At 37.5% G+C, this 25289-nt stretch overlaps 1 protein-coding gene across 3 annotated transcripts in view; it reads right to left on the bottom strand.

Annotated features, from left to right (window-relative positions):
- Positions 1-25289, bottom strand: part of UBE2D2 (ubiquitin conjugating enzyme E2 D2) — a 53690-nt gene that overhangs the window by 5518 nt on the left and 22883 nt on the right. Inside the window, exons 1-5 of one of the 3 annotated variants that reach the window (XM_027076564.2) lie at positions 22403-22423; positions 11877-11940; positions 4246-4277; positions 4090-4167; positions 3896-4001 (exon numbers count right to left, since the gene is read on the bottom strand). In XM_027076564.2, coding sequence (XP_026932365.1) covers positions 3896-4001; positions 4090-4167; positions 4246-4277; positions 11877-11940; positions 22403-22408 — 286 coding nt within the window. In that variant the 5' untranslated portion in view covers positions 22409-22423. Of the gene's footprint in view, positions 1-3895; positions 4002-4089; positions 4168-4245; positions 4278-4985; positions 5005-11876; positions 11941-22402; positions 22424-25289 lie in introns of those variants that run through there. The other 2 variants (XM_027076563.2, XM_027076565.2) reach the window with 2 other exon arrangements.

Here is a 25289-nt window from a genome sequence, read left to right as displayed (position 1 = left end):
TTCCCTTACCAAATTTCTCTTCCAATTATTCCAATAAGGCAACCTTAAAAAAATTTTTTTAAATAAATAAATTTTTTAACTCTTTCCAGAAAGGAAAGGTGGGGTGGTGGTTACCTGGGCCTGGTAAAAAGTTTCTTACTGTACTACTGAGGGTCCTTTTAAGTCATACAACACTGCTTTTGGCTTATAATTTACTATACATTCCTTCTCCATAAAGAGATACTCCTATTTGTATAGCCTGCAGAGACACTTCACTGAAATCACTAAATTTTTATCTACATCAACATTTTTCATCAGTATATACTCATTTTCATCAGGGTCATAACCCACAGTCACTTCTAAATCTAAAAACATATAATCAAGTGGCTTTATAGCACATTTAACCGCTTCTTTTAAGGTTTCTGTATATTCAGATCCCTAACATATACACTCAAAGCAGAAAGAACTTCAGGTCAAAGTTACTGCCCTCGACAAAGGAATAATATCACATATAGGATTCAGGCCTTTCACAGAACTACTTGCCCAAACATTCAATTTACAAAAAGGAGTCATTAAAACATTAAACTTAGGTATACTGATATAATCAAGTTCAACAAAATAGAATGCAATTATTTTAAAAGATAGCTATCCAGACAAAGAGAACATAAGTCAAATAAATTAATGGCCCTTATGAGGTAGCGTAACTGAAAAATCAACACTAAGCACAGAAGGGGGAAGAAAAAAAAGAGCTATGGTTAACAATTTCAGCTATTAAACTTTTCCCCTCCTACACACACACACACACACACACACACACACACACACACACACACACACACACAGAGTAATCTACCTCTCTTGGTCCCATTACTGGATTTCTATCTTTACTGATACTTGGTGAAGGAAGAACAACCAGGCAAGGAAATCACAATAACAACACTTTCACAAGCAGCCCCTCAATTACAAAGAGGCTTACAAAAAGAAAAGGGCCCACTTATCTGGAAAACTATTTCAGTCACTTTTTTTAAAAGATTTTATTTTTGAGCAATCTCTATAGCCAATGTGAGGCTCAAACTCACAACTTGGAGATCAAGAGCTGCATGCTTTAGTGACTCAGCCAGCCAGGTGCCCCTCAACTTTTAAAAATGTGTTCTCCTAGTTTTTTGTTTATATTTTTGCCTGGGATGCCATAATTTTCAATTTAATGCCCCAGATTTTTTTTTTTTTTTTTGAGAGAGAGAGAGAGAGAGAGAGAGAGAGAGAGAGAGAGAGAGAGAGAGAGAGAGAATGCACACATGAAAGCAGGGGAGGGACAGAGAGAGAGAGACTTGAGTAGGTTCCAAGATCAATGTAGAGCCCAATGTGGGGCTTAATCTAACCACCCTGAGAGCATGACCTGAGGTGAAATCAAGAGTCTGACACTTAACTGACTGAACCACCCAGGCACGCTAAATGCCCCAGTCTGGTTAAGCATCCGATTTCAGCTCAGGTCATGATCTCATGGTTCATGCGTTCAAGCCCCATGTCAGGCTCTGTGCTGACAGCTCAGAACCTGGATCTTACTTCAGATTTTGTCTCCCTCTCTCTGCCCCTACCCCACTCATGCTCAGTCTCTCTCTCAAAAATAAATAAACATTAAAAAAAAAAATTTTTTTTTTTAAATTGTCAGAGGCACCTGGCTGGCTCAGTCCATAGAGCATGCAACTCTTGATCTCAGAGTTGTGAGTTCCAACCCACACTGGACATAGTGCCTACTTAAACAAAACAAAACAAAAAAAAACTGTTAGAGTATACAAGTCATATTTATAAAAACAACAAAGTTATAACAGCAAATATCAAACATTTTTTAGAACAGTGCCTTTATCCTACTTATCTGAGTGCTTACAAGAAACCAATTAACTATGCATTTTGCTTTTTGAAATCTTTATAATAGTAATGAAATGGTTAGAATTACCATCCTATTTTACAGATGAAAAACTGAGGAATACAGAAGCTAATTTGTCTCAAGATTCATGTGATAAGAGGTAGAGCTGAGAGGTGAATATAGGCAGTTAGATTCAGAATGTATGTTTTTTAGCATGGAATTATGTTGCCTCCTGCCTAAATGTACACATTAAAGAAAGGATAAAATATAACAAAATAGTAAAGAAAAATATTTCATACACCAAATCTCATCACCCAAATGCCCACATTATTTCTTTCTAGCTACTTAACATACTTTTTTTTTTAAGTAATCCGTACACCCAACATAGGTCTCGAACTCACAACGCCGAGATCAAGAGTTGCAAGCTCCATTGAATGAGCCAGCAAAGGGCCCAAACATACTTCTATATTAACTCGAACTATAATATATATAAATTTTATCTCTTTTCTGCTTTTTTCAAACATAGTATTTTCCCATTTTTTACAATATTGGTAAGGATCAATACTCTTTTTAAAAGTGTGTGCTAGAACTGATTATTTCTTCCTCTTTAATTTCTAATTTTTAGAAATAAATAAATGTTCACAAATGTATTTCCACACAGGTTCACAAAGACACTTCCACACAAAACATTTTTAGCGTTTGAGGTTATCTATCTTCTTAGTACAAATGAATGAAACTAGAATTACTGGGTCAACAGGAAGTAATGATTAAATCTCTTATCTTTTAATACATACTGACTGGGATTTACAAATCTATACTCCTACCTGTGGTATGTAAGCACCCGTTTCAATGTACTTCACCAGTATGTTTTTTTTTAAAAGATCTTTGTTAATTAAAAAGGTGGAAAATGGGAACTTAATTTTCATTTCTTTGATTGTTTTGCTCCTTTCTGACCATTCACCTATTGGGATCTTTTTCTTACTTATTTTTATATATGTTCTTTCTATTTTATTTTTTTAATTAAAAAAAAAATTTTAATGCTTATTTATTTTAGAGACAAAGAACACAAGCCTGGGAGGGGCAGAGAAAGCCATAGACAGAATCTGAAGCAGGCTGCAGGCTCCGAGCTGTCTGGGGCTTGAATCCATGAACCAAAAGATCATGACCTGAGCCAAAGTCGGTCACTTAACCGACTAAGCCACCCAGGTGCCCTGTTATGTTCTTCCCATTTTAAACATACTAGCCTATCATCTCATTTGCAGCCTATTTCTTGTATTTGTGTTTTGACAGCTTTTAATCTACTTGTGATTTTATTTGGGTATGATGTTGAGGGGCTGTACAATTTCAAATCAACAATATAAGAAAATGTTTAACTACTCAGTTCACAGATATAAAAAATTCCCAACCTACTCATATAATTAGGTTTTATTTAGAACTACTGGATATTTCATCACAAAATTGGTGACAAATCTTTAAATATACATTCAAACACACATACACAGGACTATATACGAAAAAAATCAAGATGATCAAATAAAAAATTTTTTATTAAACTGGTCATATTACAGGATGAATCTGTTACTAATAGAAACCTCAAGACCAGACCTGATAAAACCTTAAAGACCCTGAATATGAATTCACCTATCCTTTGTTCTTCAAGACCCCATAATCTATATTTATACCACAAGCATTCCTGTAAAAGGGCTGTTATTTCTTTTTCTGGAACAGTATCTATCCTTTCCATTTGTGGATTTCAAGGTTGGAAGAGATATTAATTATCTTCTACTTTAACTTTCCTCTAAAAAATATTCATACCTAGAGGCCATTTTCCAACCTAAGCTTGAATGGCATAATGGACAGAGTAGTCATAACACCAAAGAATACCTATGCCTGAAAATCCAACTCCCTCCAGTGGTCTCAAGGTCTACTAAAAAATAAGGGGACTGCTACCTCCTCTTAATAGGAATAAGAGTCATCATTTCAAAATAAGTAACCTTTAAAAGACAAAAAACACTGCTGCTTTATCTTGATATCAGATACCTATTCCATTACCTTTTGAAATAGTTAGTGCTGGAGACCACTGTGACCGTAGAATATCAAGACAAATGCTGCCATTACTGTTAATATTTGGATGATAAATTCTTGTTGTAAATGCAACCTAGAGAAAAAAGAAAAACTTTTATAAACTGGTTTACTGGTATCACAGAAAGCACATAAAAAACAAGTGCCATACATATCCCAGTTACCTTAGGTGGCTTGAAAGGATAATCTGTTGGGAAATGAATTGTCAAGAAAAATACTCCACCCTGATAGGGACTGTCATTCTGTCGATAACAAGAAAAGTGGGATTAAAATGAGTGAATTATATCAACATTTATTCCAAAATCAATCTGAATACTTACTGGCCCCATTATCGTAGCTTGCCAATGGAACACTGAAAAAGAACAAAAAATCATCATGAAGTAATTATCTCCATTATAGGTACACTATAATAACATATCATTCCCTGTATAATCCCAGTTTATTCATAAGCAATATGGTAAGCCCTAGGCAGGATGACGAATCTAAATCAAATCTGAGTCTGAAGAGAGAAAAGAAAATGACTAGTATAGTCTAGAACACTGGTAAGATGCATAATGAAAAAGTATTTGGGCTAAAAGATCTTGAAAATTCTTATTAGGGAGACAAAAATTCTTGACAAGGCCCAAGCTCCACTTGTAAATCAGCATTTCTTACTTCAGAGGGTAAAAAAGAACCAAAGATTCAACTCTTCAATGTGTTATATCATTTCCTTAACACATTAATATACAATAGACTCCTTTTATAATACTGGTATAGAGCAAGACTGTAAAGTCAAAGTAGAACATATTCAAATTAGGAAAGACTGGCTTTTACAGCAAGAAAAAACTGAGAGCACTTACATGTAGGGCTTTAGAATTACTAGTCCCTTACTAACAGATGAAAGATCAATATTTATGTCTTTTTAAAATGATCTAGAATCTACAACATCAACAAGGCAGAGAAACACGAACTAAACTAAAAACACATTAAGATGGAATTTGATTAACAAAAGCATGTGAAGACCTACCATTAAAATCTTAATTGAGTATTCTGTTACACTAGTTAATTTAAGAATACCTACTGGAATCACTGACTCAAGTCTCCCTCTGGAACTCTTCTCGACTCCTAGCTCTCCTTGTGAAAGTATAAAAAAGGAGGTAAGAAGGTAGTGGGAGGATATCTAACATGGACTCAAATTAAAATGGTTTGGTAAATAGTTCAGGAATCACTATGATGCCATAAAAAATAAGGGAGGGGTGCGGCACCTGGCTGGCTCAGTTGGTAGAGCATGTGACTCTTGATCTCTTGGTTGTGAATTCGAGCCCCATGTGTGGTATGGAGTTTATTTAAAAATACATACATACATACATACATACATAAAAAAAAAAATCACTACAGTTTCCTGGCTCAGTTGGTAGAGCATGTGACTTTTGATCTGTAGGTTGTGAATTCAAGCCCCACGTGTGGTACAGAGTTTACTTAAAAATAAACAAACAAACAAACAAACAAATAAATAAATATTTAAATTAAAAAATCACTACAGTTTCCAAGTAATAGAACTCTCTAGAAATAGTTCGGGGTAAAATATTTGGCCATAAGCATAAAATATTGCTGTATCTTACATGAATGTCTAGATTTCAAAAACCTTTCATTTAAGGATCAATCTTAGCAGCTGTTAAAACTAAAAATTCATGGGGCGCCTGTGGCTCAGTCGGTTAAGCGTCCGGCTTCAGCTCGGGTCATGATCTCGCAGTCCGCGAGTTCGAGCCCCGCGTCGGGCTCTGTGCTGACAGCTCGAAGCCTGGAGCCTGTTTCGGATCCTGTATCTCCCTCTCTCTCTGACCCTCCCCTGTTCATGCTCTGTCTCTGTCTCAAAAATAAATAAACATTAAAAAAAAAAAAAAAACTAAAAAGAAAATAAAAATTAAAATTCACGGGGAGCCTGGGTGGTCAGTTGGTTAAGTGTCTGACTTAGGTTCAGGTCATGATCTCCAGTTTGTGAGTTTGAGTCCCACATGGGGCTACCTGCTGTCAGCATCTTGAGAGCCCACTTGGGATCAAGCCTCTGTTCCCTTCTCTCTCTGCCCTTCCTTGCTTGCATGCAGGCTCTCTCTCTCAAAAATAAATACACATTAAAAAAAAAACAAAAAAACTCATGGTAATGAATTAAAAAGTTTTGATAGTCTAAAACAAGCAAAAACAAAAAAACTCCCACTACCATCCTGGTTTGATGCTGAAAACCAAATTACACAAACTAAAAGCTACAACCTGTTTCGTGAGAGTTTAAATGTTAAGTTCACATCTCATTGATTACTCTTTAGAATACTCAAAGATGAAACTTTTTTTTTTTTAATTTTTAATGTTTATTTTTGAGAGAGAGAGCGTGAGCATGGGAGGGGCAGACAGAGAGGGCAAAACAGAATCTGAATCAGGCTCCAGTCTTTGAGCTGTCAGCACACAGCCCGACTCAGAGCTCGAACTCACTAACCGTGAGATCATGACCTGAGCCAAAGTCAGAGGATTAACAAACTGAGCCACCCAGGCACCCCAAAGATGAAGCTTTAAGGCTAAAAAACATAACCAAGAATATCTGTTACAGTTTGAGAATGAAACTCAAGAGACCCACATTTGAATTCAAGTACAGATCTCCAGAGAGTCACATTCACCAAGAGGTCAAAACAAAAGGGGGACCTGGGTGGTGCAGTGGGTTAAGGTTCCGACTCTTGATCTTGGCTCAGATCATAATCTCACAGTTTTTGTGGGTTCGAGCCCATGCAGAGCCTACTTGGGATTCTGTCTCCTTTTCTCTCTGCTCTTCCCCTGCCTGTGCTCTCTCTCAAAAACAAAAACAAAAACAAAAACAACTTGAAATAAATAAATAAAATCTTTTTTTTTTTTTTTTAAAGAGAAGCTCAAAACAAAAGTAAATGAAACAGATTATATGACCAATAAATCTTTGCCTCACTTTTTCCTTCAGGAAGTATACTTGTTTCTGCTCACCAGATCTTTGCACAAAAATGGAAAAAATGTAATGGTACATTAAATATGGGTATTTAAAAACTAAAGCACTGTATTATTAAAATTCATTCTTAAATTTATCTTCTTTTTTTCATGTTTTTATTTATTTATTTTGAGAGAGAGCGAGCACACAGGAACAGGGAAGGAGCAGAGAGGGAGAGAGAGAATCCCAAGCAGGCTCTGTCTGCACTATTAGCACAGAGGCTGATGCAGGGCTCAAACCCATGAACTGTGAGATTATGACCTGAGCCAAAATCAAGAATCAGATGCTTAACTGACTGAACCACTCAGGTGCTCCTATTTCTGTTTTTTAAAAGTTTATTCATTTTGAGAGAGAGAGAGAGAGAGAGAGAGAGAGCGCGCGCAGGTACTTGTGTGCATGTGAGGGAAGGAGAGGCGGAGAAAGAGGAGAGAGAATCCCAAGCAGGCTTCGCACAGAGCCCAACTCAAGGCCTGATGCCATGAATCATTGAGATCATGACCTGAGCTGAAATCAAGAGTCGAAGCTTAACTCACTGTGCCACCCAGGTACCTTATTAAAAGCAATTTCTATGCCCAACATGGGGCTTGAACTCACAACCCCAAGAGTCACATGCTCTCGGGGCACCTGGGTGGCTCAGTCAGTTAAGCATCTGACTTTGGTTCAGGTCATGATCTCACAGGTCTTGAGTTTGAGCCCCGCATCAGGCTGTGGGCTGACAGCTTGGAGCCTGGAGCTTGCTTCAGATTCTATGTTTCCCTCTCTCTCTGCCCCTTCCCGACTAGCTCTCTGTCTCTCAAAAATAGATAAACATTAAGAAAAAAAAAAAAGTCACATGCGCTATCACCTGAGCCAGCGAGGCGTCCTTATATTATTTTGAATATAAAATAAAAGACTTCATTCTTACACTAAATATCAATAATATGGTGCTGAGGGATTTGACTGCTAGAATAGTCAAAAGGAGCTCAGAAAGTTTTGTTGTGACCAACAGTTTCTTTCTTCCTAAGATTAAATTCTGCCTCCTTCTAATATTTAGCTACACAGTTACACTTTATTTTATCCTTATACAATTCATCAGGAAGACTTGATCAGGACTTTTTGACAATAATTTATCTCAACTGTTTTCAAACACTCCCTAAGTTTTAAACGTAATATCAGCAGACTATCTAGATGACCAAGTGTAAGGAAGTTATTCTGTCCCTAATGAGATTTTCCTTATTCTCTTAGAAGGTAGGCACTATTAATAGTTTAGCAGCAGGTGACCCAAGTCACCTGAAAAGGGTGGTTAGGAGTTAAGGGAGAGGTTATTACGTTTTAAACAGCTATAGAGAGATAATCCGTGTATCATAAAATTCTTCCACTAAAAGTTTACAATCCAGTGTTGTTCAGGATATTCACAGAGTTGTGCAACCATCACTACAATCAATTTTAGAACATTTTCATCATCCCCAAAAGAAACCCATATCCATATGCAATCACTCCACATTTCCCCCAGATCTCTAGTTCTATGCAACCATTATCTATTTTCTGTCTTTATGGATCTATATTTCATAAAAATAGAACCATACATTATGTGGTCTTTTATATCTGGCTTCTCTCACTATGTTTTCCTTTATTAAAAAATTTTTTTTAGTGTTTATTTTGAGAGAGCGTGCGTGCACACACATGTAAGCGGGAGAGGGGCAGAGAGAGAGAGAGAGAGAGAGAGAGAGAGAGAAAGAGAGAGAGAGAGAGAGGAAATCCCAAGAAGGCTTTATGCTGTCAGGGCAGAGCCCAACACGGGGCTCAATCCCACGAACTGTGAGATCATGACCTGAGCCAATATCAAGAGTTGGACAGCCAACTGAGTGAGCCAGTCAAGCATCTCTCAGCATGTTTTTAAGGCTCATCTATGTTGTAGTACACATCAGTACTCCCTCTTTATTGACATGGAATATTCCATTGTATGGACATACATTCTATTTATGCCTTCATCAGCTGGTGGGCATTTGGATTGTTACCACCTTTTGGCTATTACAGCTACTGCTTCTACGAACATTCATGCACAAGTTTTTGTGTGGACATGTTTTCATTTCTCCTCGATATAAACCAATGAGTGAACTCACAGATGATAAGTCTATGTTTAACTTTTAGAAGAATGACCATATTTTTGAACTGTACCATTTTACATTATTACCAGCAAGATATTTAGGTTCCAATTTCTCCACAATCTCATCAACACTTATTATTTGACTTGCTGATTCTACCCATACTAGAAGGTGTGAAGTGTTAGTTTATTATGGATGTGATTTCCATTTCCCTGATGACTAATGATACTGAGCATCTTTTCCAGGTGCTTATTGGCAGTTTGTAAATTCTTTTTAGAGACAAGTCTATGCAGATCCTTTAGTCATTAAAAACAGAAATGGGCTATTTATCTTTATATTGTTGAGTTATAAAGATTTTTTAAAATAATTTTGAATAAATTTCCTTATCAGAGAGATGATTTGCACAAATTTTCTCATTCTTTTTTTTTCATTCTTTTTCTTAATGGTATTATTTGCAGCACCTAAATTAGACTTCATTAAATGTAAAATCACCTATTTTTTCTTTTATTGCTTATGCTTTGGGGAGTTTTATTTAACTCTCTAAGATATCTTTTCTGAGAAAGGAATGTGATAATACTATGCAGAGCAAAGGGAAATTACTTCAGCATACTGAAGACAACTTCAAAAATGAATTCTATGCCCCAGAGTTCAAACACTTTTAATGAAAAGATCAGCCACTCTCAACTTCGAGGAATTTTGCTGAAATAAAACCACTTTTTCAACTCAAACACCACACTGATGCAGGTGGAGTGTATAATACCACGAATGACAAAACCAGTATCAAAAAACTTGAGAATGAGTCCACTTTGGAAACTACCGTGAGTCTTTTCACTACATTCTTCTCTAAAGTAGTTTACAATTTCTACTCCACTCACCCAAAAGAACTATTGTGAGGCTTAACTGAGATAATGCATGTTTAAGTACTTGGCCTATCCTGTTTGGTATCAAACACTATAGTTACTCATAACGGACCAATCTGAACAGAATAATGTAAATGGGATTTTTCATCACATGTACTCCTTTTATAATTTATACCATATCTGGCTTCTTAAAAATGTTTATTTATTTTTGAGAGAGAGCACATGCACTAGAGCAGTGGAAAGACAGAGAGAGAGGGAAACAAAGGATCTGAAGCAGGCTCTGTGCTGATAGCAGAGAGCCTGATGCAGGGCTCAAAATCATGAATCTCAAAATCATGACCTGAGCCCAAGTCAAGACACTTAACTGAGCCATCCAGGCATTCCTCATCTATTTTATATGTAAAGCAATCCCTGTAAAAGGGCCTTGCTTTGATTCCTATTTGATTTTTTAAAATTTTTATTCATTTTTGAGAGAGAAAGAGAGACTGAGCACAAGTGGGGAAGCGGCAAAGAGGGGGAGACACAGAAACTGAAGCAGGCTCCACGTTCTGAGCTATTAGCACAGAGCCCAATGTGGGGCTTTAACTCACAAACCAGAAGATCATGACCTGAGCCAAAGTCATACACTTAACAAACTGAGTCACACAGGAGCCCCAGGGCCTTGTTTTGATTCTTAAGTTTAGCAAGCTAAAACCAACATTCTTTTTTTTTTTTTTTTAATGGTTATTTATTTTGAGAGAGAGAGAGAGTACATATGCAGTGGAGGGGCACAGAGATAATCCCAAACAGGCTCCTATTTGTCAGTGCACAGCCCGATGTAGGGCTCGATTCCACATATCATGAGATCATGACATGAGCCAAAATCAAGAGTTGGATGCTTAACAGACTGAACCACTCAGGCACCCCCAAAACCAAAATTCTTAAGCAAAATCAGGAAAAGATTTTAAACATAAGCCAATATAACCTCATTTATTTTTTTGTTTTAATGTATACACTTGTCTTACAAAATTGTTTTCAAGTATGCTCTTTTCTCCTATTTGCTAAATATTATACTCTTTTATCAATTAGTTTTGTGCTGTAAAGTACAGTCTGGTTCAAATATCCTCCTTTTAGGGACACCTGGGTGGCTCAGTTGGTTGAGCATCTTGACTGTGGCCCAGATCATGATCTCACTGTGAGTTCGAGCCCCACATCAGGCTTGCTGCTGACAGCTCGGAGCCCACTTCAGATGCTCTGTCCTCCCTCTCTCTCTCTCTCTGCCCTGCCCCCCTCCCCCATATATTCTCCTTTTAAACAAAGTTAGAAGATGGTATAAGGGGGGGCAAGCTGTGGTGACACAAAGTGAAACAAAAGGAAAATTATTATCCAACATGTATGATAAGGCCTAATAAATTATTTTAGACAGGATTAAATTGATAAACTGGACATTAAAAATAAACAAATTGTACCTGTCTTCACAAGTATGAGCCAGTTGAAAGACAAAGACAGACAGACAGACACACACACACACACACCCCACTATCCCCCCTCATCCTTAGGATTATCTTAAAGAGTAAAGGCTAGATATAAGTAAAACCTCAAATATTTTACCCCAGCAAAATACCCAGAAGGGTTGAAGGATAGAGGTAGGAAGGGGCCAGAACAACTATACAGGCAATATCTGGCAGAAAAGGTTCAAGTTTCAAAATGAATACTATAGAAATTGATGAGATACACATAGAACTACATCTTTTGCAGACAAGTAAGTGTAAACACTGCCTCTTCCCTACAGCATAATTATCTCTTCACACAAAATAACCTTGAGAGAGATATTATTCATTAGTCCCACAGTTCCCTAGAGGCAGGCAGATGGTTATGCAGTTGCATTTCATCATTCCCTTTATTTTTATTTTTTTATTTTTTATATTTTTAAGTTGAGACTGTACACTCAACATAGAGCTGGAACTCACTACCCTGAGATCAAGAGTTTCATGCTCTACCAAGTGAGCCAGACAGGAGCCATTTTATCATTCTTTTTAAATACTTACTATCATCTCCAACAGGACCTGCTGAACACTGTGCTGGGGGGTCCCGTGCCAGGTCATTCAATTCCTTAAAAAAATAGAAAGGAAATGTATTCAATATATACGTAACTTTTACCAATTAATAAAATTTTCACTCATACCAATATTCTCTATCCCACTAGTGAAGCTTTGAACAATCCTTCAAAGTCAGAGAAGGATAGATCCGTGAATCTTTAGGTTAAAGTATTTGGGATTCTTGAATACAAATGTATGTTTAAAAAGTGGATCATTTTTGCCTTGTTCACAGTTCAGTAAGTAAATATAAGGAAAGTAAATATGTATTGTATACTAAAGAACTACAAAAACTGTTTTAAGGTAAAAATGTAATTTATTAGTTTTCAAAAAAGAAGTTTCAATACCAGTTTTTGTATCTCAAAACTATTAGGTTACACTTGGGACAAGCTCTGGAAGTCATAAATGTTTCAAATGACATGGGACCATTTGATGAGACACTGATAGGTTTTTAGCTGATACAGACAACCAGGGTTCCAAAGGCAGTTGAAAAAACTTAAAAAGGGATATAATGAAAACGCTGGATATATTAAAAAGGCTAAAATAAGAAAGTCCATCATAAAATTTTGTAATCAGAGACAGATCTACCTATAGTAATGCTCTACAACCAGATGCCAGCTGCTTAGCTACTTTCCCATGAAGAACCCACCAACTTAAGATTCGTTACTAGGTGGGTGGGGATTCCTAAAAAAACCACAAAGCAGGAAATCATACTCTATTCCTTTTCCTCTTGGCTTGGCAGTTGAGATTTATAACAAGGGATAGTTTTAGATTATGTTTTTAATTAAAAAAAAATTTTTTTTAAGTTATCTCTACATTCAACGTAGGGCTTAAACTAACAACCCCGATAGCAAGTTGCTTCTCCAACTGAGCCAGCCAGGCGACCCTGATTATATTTTTAAACAACTACAGTAAAAATAGTAAAATTTAGTATTTTCAAAGTACAATAGGGGTGCCTGGGTGGCTCAGTTGATTAAGCGTCTGACTCTTGATTTCAGCTCAGGTCACTATCTCACAATTTGTGAGTTTGAGCCCCACCTGGGGCTCTATGCTGATAGCACAGAGCCTGCTTGGGATTTCTCTCTCCCTCTCTCTTTGCCCCTCCCCAGCTTGTTCGCACGCTCTCTCTCAAAAAATAAATAAACATTAAAAAAAAAGCACAATAAAAACTATTCAGAGCCAGAATTAAACTCATGTTTATGTGGTCAATTAATCTACGACAAAGGAGGCAAGAATATACAATGAGGAAAAGACAGTTTCTTCAATAAATGGAAAACTTGACAGCTACGTGCAAAAGAATGAAATTGGACCACTTTCTTACACCATACACAAAAATAAACTCAAAATGGATTAAAGACTTAAAAATGTAAGACCTGAAACCACAAAACTCCTAAAAGAAAACATAGGCAGTAAACTCCTAGATATCTGTCTTAGCAGTATTTTTTTGGACCTGTATCTTCAGGCAAGACCAACAAAAGCAACTATATCAAACTAAAAGCTTTTATACAGCAAAGGAAACTATCAACAACAAAAAAAGGCAACCTACTGAATATGAGAAGATATGCAAATGATTGATCTAATAAGGGATTATCCATATCGATATATAGATAATATATATCTCTATATAGATATACATAATATATATTATATCTCTCTCTATGTATATAACCTCCTACAACTCAACACCAAAAGCCCCAATCTGATTTAAAAATGGGCAGAGGACCTGAATAGACATTTTTCCAAACAAGATATACAAATGGTCAAAAGACACATGAAAAGATGTTCAATATCACTAATCATCAGGGAAATGCAAACCAAAACCACAATGAGCTATCACCTCACACCTGTCAGAAAGGCTGGTATTGAAAAGACAAGGCATAACAAGTTGTTTCACTATATGCTAACTAATTTGGATGTAAATTAAAAAAAAAAAAAAAGACAAAGCATAACAAGTGCTAGTGAGGATGCAGAGAAAAGGATGCACTGCTGGTGGGAATGAATGTAAACTGGTGCAGCCACTAAGAAAAACAGTATGGAGCTTCCTCAAAAAATTAAAAATAGAAATACCATACAATTCAGCAATTTCATTTCTGGGTATTTACTCAAAGAAAATGAAAACACTTAACTCGAAATGATACAGGCTCCCCTAATGTTTACTGCAACATTATTCACAACAGCCAAAATACAGAAACAACCAAAGTATCCATCAACATATGAATGGGTAAAAGACTGATGTGGCACATAAATACATATATATGTATGTATGTGTATATATACACACATACGTACATACACACAATGGAGTATCACTCAACCACAAAAAGTAATGACATCTTGTCATTTGCAACAACATGGATAGACCTAGAGGGTATTATGCTAAGTGGAATAAATCAAACAGAGAAAGACAAATACTAAACGATTTCACTTAAATGTAGAATCTAAAAAACAAAACAGATGAAGAAACAAAACAACACAGAAGCAGACTCATAAATACAGAGAATAAACTGGTAACTGCAAGAGAAGGGGTGTGGGGGAGATGGATGAAATAGGTGAAGGGGATTAAAAGGTACAAACTTTAAGTTATAAAGAAAAATTAAGTCACCGGGATACGAAGTACAAAATAAGGAATACTGCCAATAATACTTTAATAACTTTGTATGGTGACAAATGGTAACTACCCTTATCGTAGTGAGCATTTCATTATGGATATAAATATCAAATCACTATGTTCTACCCCTGAAACTAACATAATACTGCATACCAACTATACTTAAATTACAAAAAACTACTTAGAATCTTATTAATGAGTTCTACGAAGATACGATTTAACATTCCAAATATTATATAGTTTTTAATTTGCAGCACTTAGTTATTTCTATAAGTCCCTTTCTCTGAGTTAACTTATTCAACCAGTCATTTTGGTACAATTATTCTGTAGTACACTACCTGGAAGCTTGGAGGACAGAGCACAGAAACAAAGTTCTGTATTTAAAAAAATTTTTTTGGTAATCTCCACACCCAACGTGGGGCTTGAACCCAAGACTTCAAGATCAAGAGTTGCATGCTCTTCTGACTGTGCCAGCCAGGCCCCCCTTGTAGTCTTCTGGTTTTTTGTTTTTTGAGAGAGAGCGCGTAAGTGAGCAAGGGCAAAGAGAGAGACAATCCCACAAGGGACAGAAAGAGAAGCAGAACTCATCCGAAGAGGGGCTCATGTTCACCCGATGCGGGGCTCATGCTTACCAGAAGCAGGGCACGAACTCCCCTGAAGCAGGACTGGAACTCATGAACCGTGAGATCATGATCTGAGCTTAAGTCAGATGCTTAACTGACTGAGCCAGCCAGGTGCCCCTGCACCCTGTATTTTTTTTAAAGCACTGGGATTGAGACAGAGATTTAACAGTATTTACTTTCTTTTTTTTTTTTGAAAGATTTTATTTTTGAGAGAGAGACCGAGTACATGTAGGGAAGGGGCAGAGAGAAGGAGACACAGAATCCGAAGGAGTTCGAACCCACGAACCGGGAGATCATGACCCGAGCCAAAATTAGATGCTTAACCAACTGCGCCACCCAGGTACCCCAACATTATTTACTTTCTTACCTATCTCAATTTTTGGCTTTTATATTTCTCTGCAACAGAAATTCCCCACCCATCTCAAGGAAAAAAATAACTACCTGGGGCACCTGGCTGGCTCAGCCAGTTGACTACACAACTCTTGATCCCCAGGTTGTGAGTTCGAGCCCCACACTGGGGGGAGAGATTACTTAAAAAAAGAAAAAAATCTACTATGTGGATGGAACTAGAGGGTATTATGCTAAGCGAAATTAGTCAGAAAAGGCAAATATCATATGACTTCATTCATATGAGGAATTTAAAATACAAAAGAGATGAACATAATGGAAGGGAAGCAAAAATAACATAAAAACAGGGAGGGGGACAAAACAGAAGAGACTCTTAAATATGGAGAACAAATAGTGGGTTGCTGGAGGGGTTATGGGAGGGCGGGATGGGCTAAAAAGGTAAGGGGCACTAAGGAATCTACTCCTGAAATCATTGTTGCACTATATGCTAACTTGGATATAAATTTAAAAATTAAATTAAATTAAATGGTAAAAATAAACAATTAAAAAAAATCTATGGTACAATTCCCATTCCCAAATGTTGTTTCTTAAATTTTTTTTTAACTGTTTATTTATTTTTGAGAGAGACAGAGACAGAATGAGTGGGTTAGGGGCAGAGAGAGAGGGAGGCACAGAATCAGAAGTAGGTTCCAGGCTCTGAGCTGTCAACACAGAGCCCGAAGCGGGGCTCGAACCCATGAGCTGTGAGATCATGACCTAAGCTGAAGTCAGACACTCAACCGACTGAGGCCCCCAGGTGCCACGCCAAATGTTGTTTCTAATACAGGTTAGTATAACTAAGAACACTTGCTTAATTTAAAACATAAAAGGTATCTTTTTTTTTTTACTTAAATAGCAATAAATTGCTATTAAAATAGAATTTGAACCAAACAAATTATTCTGAACTCCTACCATGTTCATTAAATGGAATTTTACTTGTGCTTTATCCTTAATATTTTGCTTTCAAGTTGTCATCTTTTTCCATCCTGAAGGAGGTCAAGGTTTAACATCAAGAGCTAAGATTTACCTAAGTTGAATATAAGATCCATCAGTCCATTTCATGAGCCAGTATGATACATGAGCTAGTAGAATTATTTTTAAAAACCTCACTCTAAGTTAAGCTAATAAGACATTTAGGTACTGATACGTATAAACCTGAAAAGTATACTCCTAAGTGAAAGAAGTCAGATATAAAAAGACCACATTCTATATTATTCTATTGAACAATGTTCTAGAAAAGGTAAACTTATAGTGTCAGAAAGCAGATAAATAGTTCCAGAGGCTGGAGGGAGGTGGAGCGGACTTACTACAAAAGAACATGAAGAAAATTTGGGGGGTGATGGAAATGTTCTGTATGATAAACTTGGGAGAGACTGGATAACTGTGTATATATTTATCAAAACTCATACTGTATGCTTAAAACTGCTCAATTTTACTGTAAGTTATATTTCAACGTTTTTTTTGAGGAAGCATATATCCATGCATCCATTCATTTTTCTTTTTTTATTTTTGAGAGAGAGAGAAACAGCAAGCGAGCGAGTGAGCTCTAAAGAGCAGGTGAGGGGCAGAGAGTGAAGCAAAGAGAGAATCCTAAGCAGGCTCCGTGCTGTCAGTTTGGAGCCCAATGTGGGGCTTCAGCTCGTGAACCGCGAGATCAAATCAAGAACCTGAGCCTAAATTAAGAATGTGACACTCACCCAAACAAGCCGCCTAGGTGCCCCTCTTTACTTTTTTTAAAAGACTTTATTTTCTAAAGTAATCTCTACACCCAACATGAGGCTTGAACTCACAACCCAGAGATCAAGAGTCACATGCTCTTCCTACTGAGCCCACCAAGCACCCCCATCCACCTTTCCATATGCATAAAATGCCTCCAACGAATACATAAGAAACTAGTTAACAGTACAGCTGACCCTGGAACTTGGGGGTTAGGGGCACCAACCCCCTAGATAGTTGAAAATTTGCATATAATTTTTGAATACCCCCAAAACTTAATTAAGTACTTGCCTTCAGGAAGGAAAGCTTGCTTTACCTTTTAAATTGTATAACAAGTCTATTTATTGCCTATTTGAAATAGAAATTATCAGTCTTGAGTGTAAATCTGGATTAAAACAGGTACTAAAAGTAACCATCTAGAGGGTAACTGAAATAGTGGAAACCCAGTTAGACTGAATAAACACAGAAACTATGCAATCTGATGTCTCTGCATCAAGATGAAACTGAAATTGAATCTTAAAATTTAATAAAGGCACCGATCTAGACAGATAACTTACTTTGGCAAAAAAAATACCCCAATATAACATGCTGTTTTTTGTTTAACAGTTGGCTTTGTAACTATACAGTAATTTCTTTGGCTTTTTATCTTAAAAGAAACAGTATTCAGATCCATCTTATATATCATACAGTAAATTACATGTTACTGGGAATGAAAATAGGGCTAGGACAAAACCCAAAATCAAGGAATCTTTCTATTTACTGACAAACTTCTTCTCTGTAGAAAGATCAACAGAGAAATAAACTATCTATTTAGAAATTTAGGAAAAAGAATAAAAAAGAAACTTTTACAGTTAAGATAGATTTCTTTCCTTTTTCTTTTAAAGTAGACTCCATGACCAACATGGGGCTTGAATTCATGACCCTGAGGTTGAGCGTTGCATACTCCACCAAATGAGCCAGCCAGGCACCCTGAGAATACTCAATTTCTAAAAAGATTTTATATTCTAACTTTCCTTGAAATCTAAAAAAACATTAAAATAAAGATCTTATGGGAGCCAACTATGGATTTTACTGAACAGTTCTCAATTGAAAAAGTTTATTTGATGCTATATGCTTCTCTTGTTTATAGGTATATAACAAAACTAGTATTTTTAAAGATAAGAGGTTATAAACAATTTTGACATCCTGAAAGTTTCCTAAGCACTTCTCTTCTTAGTTCAAAGAGTCCCATAACCTTATACCAATTAATTTAAGTAAGGTTTAATTCTCTATGGACTTTTAAATACATTTCCTACTACCATCTAAACATTTCTGGGGTGTAGGGGTACCTCAGTGGGTTAAGCGTTTAAGACTTTGGCTCAGGTCATGATCTCATGGTTACTGAGTTTCAGCCCCACATTAGGCTCTGTGCTGACAGCTCAGAGCCTGGAGCTTGCTTCGGATTCTGTGTCTCCCTCTCTCTCTGCCCCTCCACCACTCACTCCCTGTTTCTCTCTCTCAAAAATAAACAAACAAACAAAAAAATCTTTAAACACTTCAATTTAACTAGAAAAATTACCACCCCTCACTTTTAACCATTTGGTAATGCCTTTTAAAATGTATAGTCATTTATTTGTTTGAGAGAGAGGGCACAAGTGAGCAAAGGGCAGAAAGAGGGAGGAAGGAAGGGAAAGGGGGAGAGAGAGAACCCTACAGGGGGAGGGGAGGGAGAGACAGAGAGAAGTGGGACTCACCTGAAGCAGGTCACCTGATGCGGGGCTCAAACTCACGAATCTTAAGATCATGATCATGACCTGGGCCGAAGTCAGATGCTTAACTGACTGAGACACCAGGTGCCCACATAATGTATGGGTTTTTAAAATTATTTCTTCAATCCATACACACATGTAAAAATAAGGATACTGTAATGTTCAACACATGAGAACTTACAAACTTCATCAATATCCAGAGAAAGGAAAATTATTCCTAAAACATGCTTTAATTAGGAGACCAATATACCAGCTGACCTCTAAGAACATGGAGATGAACATGACAGATACCGTCCTCATTTGAATTTTCATTCACTACCATTTGATAACTCTTTTTGAGATCCAGATTAGCAGCACATTTCTTGCCAACAATCATTACAAGTGCAAAAAGACTTTCATCATCACCTTCTACTACAGAAATGTGGGATGTATGTTTCTTGGATATCCCCAGAAAATGTTCTAGTGCTTGAGGGTCTTATCAACTCTATAGTTAATGTTTCATACAACTTACTTGGTATTTATTAAGCTGAAATATCCCAATGACTAAAGTGGGATTTTCTTCTAAATGTCAGTCTACATGGATGGCTATTTTCTAAGTTTGTAAAGAATTCTAGATGTCCCTCACTTCAATAATCGGTCTACCAAAAAACTGATAGAGATTTTTATGCTGCGTATGTTGAAAACTAACCATCTCACGTGTAAGCATAATGACATAAGTTTCCGTAAGAATCCTAACAGTTATTCCATAACCTGTTTATGTTCTTGCTGATATGAGTAGGGACAAAATGCAGAATTCAGGTTTTCTAAGGTTTGTGGGGCTTTTTTTTAAGTTTATTTATTTATTTTGAGAGCGAGAACGAGTGGGGAAGTGAGAGGGGCAGAAAGAATTCCAAGCAGGCTCCACATTGCTAGTGCAGAGTAATGCAGGGCTCGAGCCCATGAACCACAAGATCATGACCTGGGCCAAAATCAAGAGCCTAACGCCCATCCAGGTGGGCCACCCAGGCACCCCTCAGGCTTTCTAAGTTTTGTGTTTTGTTTTTGTTTTTTTAATTTTTAAAAACTTTATTTATTTTGAGAGAAAGAGTGAGAACCCCAAGCAGGCTCCACACTGTCAGTGCAGAGCCTGACACGGGGCTTGAACTCAAGAACCGTGAGATCATGACCTGAGCTGAAATCGAGAGTCGCATGCTTAACCAACTAGGCCACCTAGGTGCCACTCAGGTTCCCTATGTTTTAACATCCTTTGATGTTTTTTCATTATTATGTTCTTAGGTAAGTTTAAGTAAGTCTTTCAACTTCTCCAGACCAGAGTTTTACAACTATAAAACAAAGAAGTTAAACCATAACAGAAATTTACACAGCATAGGGGCAAATGGGTGGCTCAGTCCACGGAGCATCGGACTCTTGATTTTGGATCAGGTGGTGATCCCAGGATCATGGGATCAAGCCCCACGATGGGCTCCCTGCTGAGCATGGAGCCTGCTTAAGATTCTCACTCTCTCTACCTCTGCCCCTCACCCTGACTCGTACACGCTCACTCTCTCTTTAAAATAAGAATTTTTTAAAAATTAGTTTTAAAAGGCTAGACCTCAGTTTACTTTAACCTAACCTTACAAAAGCACAGTTATGGTTTTAAAATACATCAATAGGGGGTCCTGGATGGCTCAGTCAGTTAAGTGTCTGACTTCAGCCCAGGTCATGATCTCACAGCTTGTGAGTTCAGGTCCCACATTGCGCTCTCTGCTGTCAGTGCAAAGTCGGCTTCAGATCCTCTGTCTCCCTCTCTCTCTGCCCCTCGCCTACTCTATCTCTTTCAGAAATAAATTAAAAAAAAAATTTTTTTTAATGTTTATTTTTGAGACAGAGAGAGACAGAGCACGAACAGGGGAGGGTCAGAGAGAGAGGGAGACACAGAATCTGAAACAGGCTCCGGGCTCCGAGCTGTCAGCACAGAGCACGATGCAGGGCTCGAACTCACGGACCGTGAGATCATGACCTGGGCCGACCGAAGTCGGACGCTCAACCAACTGAGCCACCCAGGCGCCCCAGAAATAAAATATTTTTTAAAAAACCACATCAACACTAAACACTTCCAATTTAAAAAATTAGTGTTCACATACTGGTTCCTTAGAATGAAAAAATATTTTTTATTCCCCAGGGACATCCTTTTTCCTCCAAGCTGCTACATTACTCATTAAATGTACTATATAAATCTAGTATCAAATATAGTACTGTATAGTAATATTTTATGTTCAATTTTTTTTCCCTGTAACTATCAAAAGTTAACTTCCATATACCTTCACCTCTACCCCTTGAATGCTTAATTACAAATTCCTTAAGTGAAAGACAAGATATATCCTATTCTTTACTCTGTTTCCCAGAGCCTGGAATGTAAGAGGCACTCAAATGCATGAATGAATGGATGAATGCCTAGTACAGTACCACGGAGAACTGGTACTTGAACACTTGCAAATGTGAAGATAAACAAAAGCACATCAACTTCCCAGAGAAGCCTAGTCATTTGGCTTAGTCACTGACAGTGTCAGGAAACAGTCCACAGTAATATAACAAAAGATACTGAACTACTGAATTTGAATGGAACAGGTATTTTGGAGTCAATCTGAATGATACAGAAAAACAAGAAGTTTAAGTATTTCAGCAGCTACCACATAGATGGAAATGTTCTATTATAATTAAAGACAACATTCTTTGTTCATATTGAAGATCAAGAACTTTTTCTAGACTTTATTTTCCTATATGAACTACCATTTACTCATTTCAAAACTTAAGGGGCGCCTGGGTGGCGCAGTCGGTTAAGCGTCCGACTTCAGCCAGGTCACGATCTCGAGGTCCAGGAGTTCGAGCCCCGCGTCGGGCTCTGGGCTGATGGCTCGGAGCCTGGAGCCTGTTTCCGATTCTGTGTCTCCCTCTCTCTCTGCCCCTCCCCCGTTCATGCTCTGTCTCTGTCCCCCCCAAAAAAAAAGAAACTTCCTCTTGACTTTGCCTCCCCCCACTCTATCGTATATAACCAGTCCCTCTTCACAACCCCAGGGCAGCTCTTTCTGCCCTCGGGTCCTGTCCCTGTGTTCTAATAAAATCACCTTGAAAAAAAAAAAAAAAAAAAACTTAAAAAAAATTTTTTTTTCAACCAGTCCAAGATTCTAGGAACAGTCTGCCAGAATACTCTGCACACACCTGCCTCATGCACCTTCAGGCTTCACTTAAATGTTGTCCTTGGAGAGGTGATTCCAGGAAGCCCCCCATTTCCATTCAATTTCTTATTAAATACTACAACGGAGAAGCACAAGCTGCTTTAATAACCCAGTCTAGTTCATATTTATCTCTGTGATTATTTAATGTCTCTCAACATTAAATGAAAGATAGGGACCTGACCTCCATCCAGCCTTTCTGCACAATGCTTGGTCCATGGGAAGCACCAAGTATCTGTTGAAGAATAGTTACAATTACAGAGTAATTTTAAGTAGCTGGAGAAAGAGAATACCATCTTTCTTTGATTGTAAGATACTTTATATATAATATAATATAATATAATATAATATAATATAATATAATATAATATAATATAATATAATATAAATATATATTTTATATATATATCTGAAATCAAATTGCATATTACAATCAATGGCATGTCAGCTTAACTGGTAGTATGTTTTCTGTCTTAGTACATACAATAATGGTATACATCTTTCAAATGATGACATCTTAGATTCAACAAAGTACTTGGAAAGGCAGTAATATCCTCTGACAGCGTAGCCATCGGATCCTATACCTAGCAAAGTTTAGAATTTTGGCAATCAGGGCCAAAGTAGAAGATGACTTAATAAAAGACAGAGTTAGTTAGGACAGGGAAAGCACAACTCTTCTAGAAGACTACTTACATAGTAAGCAGGGGGACAAAACATTAGGGAGGTACACATGGTATCAAAAGCAAAAGAAGTAAACAGCTGTGATTTCCTAACAACTCCTGGAGCTGACGAACAGTGGTAGCAAGGTTGTCAGGGCAGGCTAGACTTTATACTCCCTTTATTGAGAGGGAGAGAGAGAGAGAGAGAGAGAGACAAAGTACAAGCGGGGGAGGAACAGAGAGGGAGATACAGAATCTGAAGCAGGCTCCAGGCTCTGAGCTGTCAGCACAGAGACTGACACAGGGCTCGAACTCATGAACCGTGAGTTCATGACCTGAGCTGAAGTTGGACACTTAACTGACTGAGCCACCCAGGTGCCCCTATCTTGGTATATGTCTGTGCTATTTCAAATGGCAGGACAACAGAGATCTCAAAGAGGTAAAAATGACATTCTATTTCCCATTATACCCTGTAAAGCTATGCTCCATCCCCTAAAAAACTCACATGTACTATTTTTAGTAAGTAGTATACGATTAAGTTTTGGTTCTCAGATGTTTTGAAATATATAAAAACTGTTACTTAGAACTGTAAATCCTTGAAATTTAAGAGTATTACTGCTCAATGACTTTACTCTTCAATACCAAAGCATAGTCAGTTTCTGTTTAACCAGTTCTCCAACACTAACCTCAGGAGTTCAAAATGAATAATCTGTCCAGTTAAATCAGTCTTCCTAAAGACTGACAATCTCTGTAACATAGGTAACAAACGTCAACTAAGCCATTAAGTTTTACTATGTTAGAAGACTGGCTACATATTCGCAAAGCTCTCTCATGTGATGATTAAGGCACAGAAAATACAATTCAAATTAAAAACAAACCGAAAAACCAAAACCCAAACCAAGTCTCAAGTCTGCAATTATATTTTATAACAGTTATTCAGAATACTAACTTGACAGAATGAGATTTTTGTGTCTCCCTGGAACACTCCAACCTTCAAAACTAGACACTAGACAATATTAACAAAAATGTGAATAGGTACATCTGAAGAAATGTCTTTTCAAAATTACATTTTATGTAAGCTAAGAGACAGGAGCTCTTTGTCCACATTGAAATCACTTGAGATGCCATCCAGTCAAGTATCTTTTACACCATAATAGAAGCATTTATTAGTGTCTTGGGGAAGATATTATAGAACTATGACAAGAAAAATGAAGTTTCTGTTTTCCTATGATGAAATTCACACTCGAGAAGAATTTCCACTTTATCAGGATCAAGGGTTGAGAAAGGACCCAACAAAATTCAAATCTATAGGGGCACCTGGGTGGCTCCATTGGTTAAGCCTCCAACAGTCAGTTCAGGTCATGATCTCATGGTTCGTGAGTTCGAGCCCCACATCGGTCTCTCTGCTGTCAGTTCAAGAGCCCACTTCAGATCCTCTGTCTCCCTTTCTGCCCCTCCCCCACTCTTTTGCACGTGTACTCACGCTCTCAAAAATAAAATAAATATTAAAAAAAATTTCAAATCTATAGTTAGGCTGGGGAAAGGTTTATGAACAATGAATATCACCTGTTTTAAAAACATTTTATACCTTAATATTAAGAACAAAGTATAACTCTCAGAGCCAGTATTTTTTTTTAATGTTTTTTTTAAGGTTTATTAATTTTTCAGAGACAGAGACAGAGCATGAGTGGGGGAGGGGCAGAGAGAGAGGGAGACACAGAATCTGAAACAGGCTCCAGGCTCTGAGCTGTCAGCACAGAGCCCAAGGCGGGGCCCGAACCCATGGATGACAAGATCATGACCTGAGGTGAAGTCAGACGCTCAACCGACTGAACCATCCAGGTGCCCCTCAAAGCCAGTTTTTAATATGGCATATCTGACCTATTAACCTACAGGGAATGTTTAACCCATATAATCATTACAGTGGGGCTACTGAGGATTCGGGAACATTTTTGAGATTAACAAAGAGGAGGTGGCAAGCAGAGAATCAGTTCTTTGGTATGACAATAGGGAAAGTATGAAAATATTACCCATCAAATAAAAAAAATACAACCTCCTCAGCCTCAAGTTTCTCTCTTTTTTTTTAAGTTTTTATTTAAATTCCAGTTAGTTAACATACAGTGTAATAATAGCTTCAGGTGTGTCCTCAAGTTTCTTAATACATGTGTGCTATTGGGGCGCCTGGGTGGCTCAGTCGGTTGGGCATCCGGCTTCGGCTCAGGTCATGATCTCGCAGTCCGTGAGTTCGAGCCCTGCGTCGGGCTCTGTGCTGACACCTCAGGGCCTGGAGCCTGTTTCGGATTCTGTGTCTCCCTCTCTCTCTGACCCTCCCCCGTTCATGCTCTGTCTCTCCCTGTCTCAAAAATAAATAAATGTTAAAAAAAAAAAATACATGTGTGCTCAAGATCATGA

The sequence above is a fragment of the Acinonyx jubatus genome, chromosome A1, assembly GCF_027475565.1.
Source record: "Acinonyx jubatus isolate Ajub_Pintada_27869175 chromosome A1, VMU_Ajub_asm_v1.0, whole genome shotgun sequence".
NCBI classification, from domain to species: Eukaryota; Metazoa; Chordata; class Mammalia; order Carnivora; family Felidae; genus Acinonyx; species Acinonyx jubatus.
Note: the sequence above shows the minus strand (reverse complement) of the source record. Positions and strands in the feature narration are given on the sequence as shown.